This window comes from Cervus elaphus, chromosome 1 (assembly GCF_910594005.1).
Source record: "Cervus elaphus chromosome 1, mCerEla1.1, whole genome shotgun sequence".
Taxonomy (NCBI): Eukaryota; Metazoa; Chordata; class Mammalia; order Artiodactyla; family Cervidae; genus Cervus; species Cervus elaphus.
In genome coordinates, this window is record NC_057815.1 from 90583946 (window position 1) to 90592311 (window position 8366).

The window sequence follows — 8366 nt, forward strand, 5'->3', positions numbered from 1 at the left end:
ATGGCTAAAACACACAATGTGACAGAGTTTATTTTCCTGGGACTTTCTCCCAATCAGCTGGTGCAGAAAGTCTGCTTTGTGATATTTCTGCTCCTGTATGTAGCCATCGTGCTGGGGAATTTCCTCATTGTCCTCACTGTCATGAGCAGCAGAAGCCTTGGCTCCCCCATGTACTTCTTCCTGAGCTACCTCTCCTTTGTGGAGATCTGCTACGCCTCGACGACAGCCCCCAGACTCATCTCAGATCTGCTGGCTGAAAGGAAAGCTATATCTCTGTGGGGCTGCATGACACAGTTTTCCTTTATTCACTTGTTTGGTGGCACTGAGGCTTTCCTGCTCACTGTGATGGCCTATGACCGCTACGTGGCCATCTGCAAGCCCCTCAGCTACACCACCATCATGAACCGGCAGGCGTGTGCCTTCCTGGTGGGGGCAGCGTGGATGGGGGGCTTTGTGCATTCCTTGATTGATAGCCTTCTCATCTTCCACTTGCCCTTCTGTGGCCCCAATGTGATCGACCACTATTTCTGTGACGTGCTTCCCCTGCTCAAACTTGCCTGCTCTGACACCTTCCTCGTTGGTCTTCTGATCGTTGCCAACGGGGGGACCCTGTCTGTGATCAGCTTCGTGGTCCTCTTAGCCTCCTATGTGGTCATCTTGCTCCATCTGAGGACTCGGAGCTCCGAGGGGCGACGCAAGGCCCTGTCCACCTGTGGGTCCCACATCACCGTGGTCACCTTGTTCTTTGGGCCCTGCGTCTTCATCTATCTGAGACCTTCCACCACCCTGTCTGCGGACAAGATGGTGGCCGTGTTCTACACGGTGATCACCCCACTGCTCAACCCTGTCATCTACTCCCTGAGAAATGCTGAAGTGAAGAAGGCCATGAAGAGGCTGTGGGTCAGAGCGATGAAACCAGAAGAGAGGTAGAGGCTGAGCCTTGGTGTCTTGGTATTAATATCCATCACCACAAATAGTTACATATATTATATATATATACATATACATATATTTTTGACCTTGTGAGAATCCATTCCGCCCCCAGTCCAGCTGTGTTGCCTGTGGGGTCTTAGTTTCCTGAGCAGGAGTGGAGACTTCATCCTCATCACTGAAAGCATGTAGTCCTGACCACGAGACTGTCGGGGAATTCCTCTGCTTTTAAAAAAATCCACCCAGCAACTCTGTGCCTTTTGATTGGAGAATTCAATCTATTTATCCTTATAGTAATCATTGAAATGTAAAGCCTTACTATTTCCATTTGATGAAATACTTTCTGGCTGTTTTGTAGTTAATTTTTAATACTCTTGTTACCTACATTTGTGAATTGGTGACTTTGCATGGTATCATCCTCTTATTTCCTTATCTTTACTTCTTGTGAATCTACTGTAGATTTGCCTTGTGGTTATATGAGGCTTACATAAAAGATAACAAACCAGTCTACCTTAGGTTTTAGCAACTTAATTGCATACAAACACTTTGCCCTCTTATACCCCCAAATGTCTTCAATATTACAATATGCCTCTTTTTATGTTGTGTATTCTTTCATAAATTATAGTAGCTATGATTACTTTGCTACTCATATCTTTTAACTTTTATACTATAGTTAATTGGTTAACACATCATCTATTACAGTATTAGATTTTCAGAATATGACTATACATTTGCTTTATTTAATGTGTTGAATATTTTCCATATATTTTCATTTTACTAGTTACTGTTTTTTTTTTTTTTTTTTTTTACCATAGTTACTTTCAGCACTTCTTGTAAGGTATGTCTGGTGATATTGAATTATCTTAGGTGTTTGTCTGTGAAAGTTTTTTTCTTATTTCTGAATAATAACTTTTCTGGATAGAGTATTCTGGGTTGGCATGTTTTTTCTTTCAATAATTTGAGAATATCTTTTCATTCTGTTCAAGCCTGCAAGATTTCTGCTATGAAATCTGCTGATAATCTAATGGAGGTTTCTTTGCAGACTTCAAACTTCTCTCCTCTCTCTGCTTTGAAGATTATCCCTTTGTGTTTGATTTTTACAGTTTTATTATAATATGTATTGAGAAGGTCATTTTGGATTGATATAATGAATAATTTATTACTTTCATGACTTGAATGCCCAAATCTCTCTCCAGGTTTGGAGAGTCTTCTGTAATTTCTTCAAATAAGCTGTCTGACCCCTTCTCTTTTTCTTTGGAATGACAATTTGATATTGATTTTTTTTTTGGTGGTCTCCTATAGGTAACATTTCTTCCTCTTTTAATTTTTTTCTACTCAGCATTGGATATTCCAATGTTCCTATTCTGTATCTGGGCTTCCCTGGTGGCTCAGATGGTAAATAATTCACCTGCAATGAGGGAGCCGTGGGTTTGAACCCTGGGTTGGGAAGGTCCCCTGGAGGAGGGAATGGTAACCCAATCCAGAATTCTTGCCTGGAGATTCCCCACGAACTAAGGAGCCTGGCTGTGGGATCACAAAGAATCAGACATGACTGAGCGACTAAACACACTCTGTACCTACTGATTTTTTTTTTCTAGGTCTACTCTCTTGTTGATACTCTATATTGCATTTTCTATCCATTGAATTCTTCAGAAATTCAGCTCCAGAATTTCCATTTGGTTCTTTTGTATGATCACTAATCTTTGTTAATTGTCTCATTTTGATCATGTATTGTCTGCCTGATTTCACTGGATTGTCTTGCTATGATTTCTTGAAACTCAGTGAAATTCCTTAAAAGAGATTTTGAATTATCTGTCAGGTAAATTGTAGATCTCCATGTCTTTGGGTTTGGTTACAGGAAGATTACCACAATCTTTTGGTGTTGTCTTGTCTCCTTGATATTTTATGTTCCTGGGAATTTTGCATTGCTGTTCTTGCATTTGATTTAAGCATCACTTGCTCTGTTATTTACCAGTTACTTTAGGATAAAATATCTTTCATCAGTCTTGCTATTGATTCTAAGATGTTGTAGATTCTAAGGCTTTCTCATACCTTGTATAGATGCACCTGCCCTAAACCTCTTGCTTCCTTTGTGGCGTAATTCTTAAGATTATTTGTATTCTTTTGAGCCTACAATGTGTCAATGGAACTGTCTCTCTCCTTTTGCCCTGAATACAGTGTACAGTTACAGGTTTATGCCCACACACCTGGGACTATTTCTGCATCTCTGCCTGTCTCTTAGAACCTGCTTTTGCTGTTTCCCTTGGGAGTATGCATTGGAAGTTGGCTGCAGAAGGTGGGAGCTTGCATGAAGTGTGCTGGGGATGCCAGTGGTTTAGCTGGGTGTTCCTGGGTGAGATTTGCTCCATGACTTGTGAACAATCTTCCTGATGGAATCTAGAATTCAATCAGTATGAACTTGTTGTTCAGTCACTAAGCTGTATCCAACTCTTTGCAGCCCCATGGACTGTAGCACACCCGACTTCCCTATCCTTTATTATCTCCCAGAGTTCGCTCAACCTCTTGTTCATTGAGTTGGTGATGCCATCCAACCATCTCATCCTCTATCACCCCCTTCTTTTGTCTTCAATCTTTCCCAACATCCAGATCTTTTCCAATGAGTCAGTTCTTTGCATCACGTGGCCAAAGTATTGGAGCTTCAGCATCAGTCCCTCCAATGAATATTCAGGACTGATTTCCTTTAGGATTGACTGGTTTGATCTTGCTGTCCAAGGGACACTCAAGGGTCTTCTCCAACACCACAATCCAAAAGCATCAATTCTTTAGCACTCAACCTTCTTTCTGGTCCAACTATCACATCTGTATATGACTACTAGAAAAAACCATAGCTTTGACTATATGGACCTTTGCCAGCAAAGTGACATTTTGCTTTTTAATATGCTGTCTAGGTATGTCATAGCTTTTCTCCCAAGGTGTAAGTGTCTTTTAATTTCATGGCTGCAGTCACCACCTGCCGTGATTTTGAAGCTCAAGAAAATTAAGTCTGGGCATACACACCGAGGAAACCAGATCTGAAAGAGGCACGTGTACCCCAATGTTCATCGCAGCACTGTTTGTAATAGCTAGGACATGGAAGCAACCTAGATGCCCATCAGCAGACGAATGGATGAGGAAGCTGTGGTATATATACACCATGGAATATTACTCAGCCATTAAAAAGAATTCATTTGAATCAGTTCTAATGAGATGGATGAAACTGGAGCCCATTATACAGAGTGAAGTAAGCCAGAAAGATAAAGAACATTACAGTATACTAACACATATATGTGGAATTTAGAAAGATGGTAATGATAACCCTATATGCAAAACAGAAAAAGAGACACAGATGTACAGAACAGACTTTTGGACTCTGAGGGAGAAGGCGAAGGTGGGATGTTTCGAGAGAACAGTATGTATATTATCTAGGGTGAAACAGATCACCAGCCCAGGTTGGATGCATGAGACAAGTGCTTGGGCCTGGTGCAATGGGAAGACCCAGAGGGATCGGGTAGAGAGGGAGGTGGGAGGGGGGATTGGGATGGGGAATACATGTAAATCCATTGCTGATTCATGTCACTGTAAGACAAAAACCACTACAATATTGTAAAGTAATTAGCCTCCAACTAATAAAAATAAATGAAAAAAAAAAAAAGAAAATTAAGTCTGTCACTGTTTCCATTGTTTCCCCATCTATTTGCCAAGAAGTGATGGGACCGCATGCCATGATCTTTGTTTTTTGAATATTGAATTTTAAACCAGCTTTTTCTCTCTCCTCTTTCACCTTCATCAAGAGGCTCTTTAGTTTCTCTTCACTTTCTGCCATTTTAGTGGTATCATTTGTATATCTGAGGTTGTCGATATTTCTCATGGCTATCTTGATTCCAGCTTGTGATTCACTCAGCCTGGCATTTTGCATGATGTACTCTGCATGTAAATTAAATAAGCAGGGTGAACTTAAGTCTGTTTAATAAATTCAAGAATCCAAAATTCCTCACCACCCATCTGCTTCCTCCTTCCCTCCCTATCTGTGCTAATCATGAAACTCCCAGTATAATTCTCTGGAAGCTGTGAGGGTGAAACAAGCCTTCTCAGCAGCATCTTACAGAGCTGGTGAAGTCATATGTTCACTCACCAGCTCTCCTTTTCTCCCGTGGGAAAATCGCAGGCAACCAAGGTCAGCCCTAAGTTGCACCCCTCTGGGGGAGGAGTGATGCTGGCAAAGTTAAGATGTTCCTTCTTCACACCCTAATGCATCCAAAGTTATATATATGTGTGTGTGCGTGTGTGTGGGTGTGGGTGTTATACATGCATCTTGCTTCAATGGAGTGTGAAAGTTCCATTGAAAAGTCTCGCCTCCACAAAGAGTCTATCATATGTAGGTGAAATCCCCAGTTAGTGTTCCCACTGGCCCTCCCATGACAGGGCCAAGAAGGGCCAGAACTCATTCACATGCTCCTGTAGGCCCCACAGCTGGTCCTGACATCTGCCTGCCTCTTGCCCCATATGACTGTGGGTGAGATTCATTGAGTTACTTGGCATATGGAGTTGGATCCCACATCTGCCATAGAGGCACTTTTGTTCATGGGTGGATACCAAGTATTTACTGTTGACGGGAGGGATGGAACAGAACTGAGCTCATCTTACGCTAGCATGATGCTGCCCTCACTCTCCATTTTCAGGCATTTGAGGCAATTAAATTCTTCCTTTTTGAAGCTCCTTTCGCCTGTGTTGCTTAATAGTTTCTGTTTGCCAGGTACAGTTCCTGGGTCAAGGTAGCTGCTCAATAAGTACTTGTTAAAGAGATGTTGCCTGTAACATAGCACCTCTATTATTCTTTATGCTAAATATGCTTACATTTTGATCCTTGAACAATACAGATTTGAACTGTGCAGGGTCACTTATCTGAGGATATTTTCCAATAAATATGTTGAAAAATTTCTCGAGGTTTGTGACAATTTGAAAGAGCTGGTAGATGAACCATGGAGCACAGAAATATCTAAAAAATTAAGAAAAAGCTCGATAACTCATGAATGCAAAAAAAAAAGTAGATATTAGTCTACTTTACTATTTACTGCAAATAATAATACAAATCCATTATAAACCGCTAAATTAGTCAAAACTTATGCTCACTTAATATTACTTAAATGTTGGAAACTTTAATGTAATTATTTGCTCATCTTTTTCCTAGTGTTTTTTCGTGAAGTGAAGTGAAAGGCGCTCAGTTGTGTCCGACTCTCTGCAACCCATGGACTATCCTCTGTCCATGGAATTCTCCAGGCAAGAATACTGGAGTGGGTTGCCGTTTCCTTCTCCAAGTGTTTTTTTAATTGGAGGATAATTGCTTTACAATGTTGCATTGGTTTCTGCCATACAACAGTGCAAATCAGCCATAAGTATATAGGTATATATCCCCTTCCTCTTATGCTTCCCTCTCACCCCCCACCCTCATCCCATTCCTCTAGGTTATCACAGAGCATCACTGGGCTGAACGACCATATCATATAGCAGCTTTCCAATAGCTATTTTACACACTCTTTTGCAACATAAAGGGTAATGGTTAATTCAGAGTTTTCACTCTCAAAAGCAATTGCATTTAAGTCTTTAAAATGATGTTAAAATATATAATGATTTTCTCCTTAATAATTAGTTAAAACTTGGCATCTCGTTCGAACTTTAATCAGTGTTGAATTAACGACATGCTGAGTAGCATTGGTCTAGAGCACACTGACTTACAAAGTGACATTATGACACTGGTGAAAGCGTTCACTACAAAAAATGTAACACATATTCAGGTGTGGTCGAGACAGACTAATATGACCACATGTAACCAAAATCCAGCTTGAATAAACGCTGCTTTGGACAAATTTTGTTTCCTCTTGAGCAGGGTATCTCAATAGCAGTAGTATTGTTGCTCTGGACTCAGATAGCCTTTGCTGTGGGGGGCTGTCCCGTGCATTGTAAGATACTCTCAGAATCTCTGGCCTCTTCTCACTGGTTGCCAGCAGCATGTCCTCCCCACCCAGATTGGGATGATAAAAAATGTCTCCAGATATCGGGGGGCAAAAACTACCCATGACTCAGAACCACTATACCTTATCCTCCTCAACGGCCAGGAAGTGCTATTTCAGTGTTCTGACACTTGTGGCCCATATTCGTGGGACCCATCCTTGAAATGGTGCCATTTCATGTAAAGTCATGTGATTGAGTTCATGATAAGCAAGAGGTATGTCTAATTGACTTCTGAACAGCATAGAGGTCCATAGCATAAGTGCCCTGTGAACACTGGGTGAAATTAATTTACCATTTCCTATTGATTTCTGAAGTTATGTTACCTACAAGGAAGTTTGAGATGTTAGTATCCAGGTCTTGCTTCCCATGAGGTAGGTGCCTGATTAGGAAGGGGCCAGGCATGGGTCTCTGGGGACCAATCTTCTCTCACTTGATCATCATGCCTTCCCCCCTGGTATCTCTCAGCAGAGTGAAGTCAAGGCTGAGCTGCTAGACTTCTTATTTACAGAACATGGAGAGGCAAGTCTACTCCACTCTTATTTTCAATCAGGTGGAGTAGAGGCACTGGCTTAGTCTCAACATTTGCAAGCCTAAAGCTGAAAGGGGATCATATTTTCCATCTGGCCACCCCTGAGATATATGAGCTCTGGTTGAGAGCTTGGTCTTAATGCTTTCAGATTGAATAACCGGGAAACCTGCATGCTCTGTGGGATAGTTTCAGGGCATCGTTCGCCCTCTGTGGTCATAACGGAAAAGAGAATTGTGGTGAGACAACAGAGCCCCGGAAACATTGGGGTGAGTTTTGTTTTGTGAGCATGTGTTGATTACACTTCCACTTTGAAAGCAAAGTGAATTGCCCGTGGCGTTTTGCCAAGTGCACTCACATCGGTCTGGTCTTTGCCAGAAGCAAGCGCTGTGCCAGGTACTGGAATTCAGGGATGAAGAATAGATGGTCTTGGTCCCTGGGGACCTTTATTCTTTCAACATTTTCTGAACACTTACAATGTTACTAAATACTGTGCTAAGACGGTAGTTAGTCAGTGTTAGTCTCTTAGTTGTGTCCGACTCTTTGCGACGCCATGGACTGTAGCCCACCAGGCTCCTCTGTCCATGGGATTCTCCAGGCAAGAATCTTGGAGTGGGTTGCCATTCCCTTCTTCAAGGGATGTTCCCAACCCAGGGATTGAACTCTGGTCTCCTGCATTGTAGGGAGTTTCTTTACTGTCCGAGCCACCAGATCTATATCCACTCTTCATTCTATGTACACCACTGAGTGCTATTTTATGGAGGATATTCAGTTAGCACTGGAGGTGGAGTGTTGAGCAGGACATAATCTCGGCAAATTCATAACTTAGTGGGGCAGATGGTCACATAACATAATTATAAATCAGTGTGTAAAGTGCTATGGTTCCAAAACGTCCTGAGAG

The 8366-nt window shown here is 41.8% G+C and overlaps 1 protein-coding gene across 1 annotated transcript; it reads left to right on the top strand.

The window, feature by feature from the left end:
* Nucleotides 1-930, top strand: LOC122707536 (olfactory receptor 4X2-like). Its single transcript, XM_043923117.1, has one exon. The coding sequence runs from the start codon at nucleotides 1-3 to the stop codon at nucleotides 928-930; it is 930 nt and encodes a 309-aa protein (XP_043779052.1).
* The last annotated feature ends 7436 nt before the right edge of the window (nucleotides 931-8366 follow it).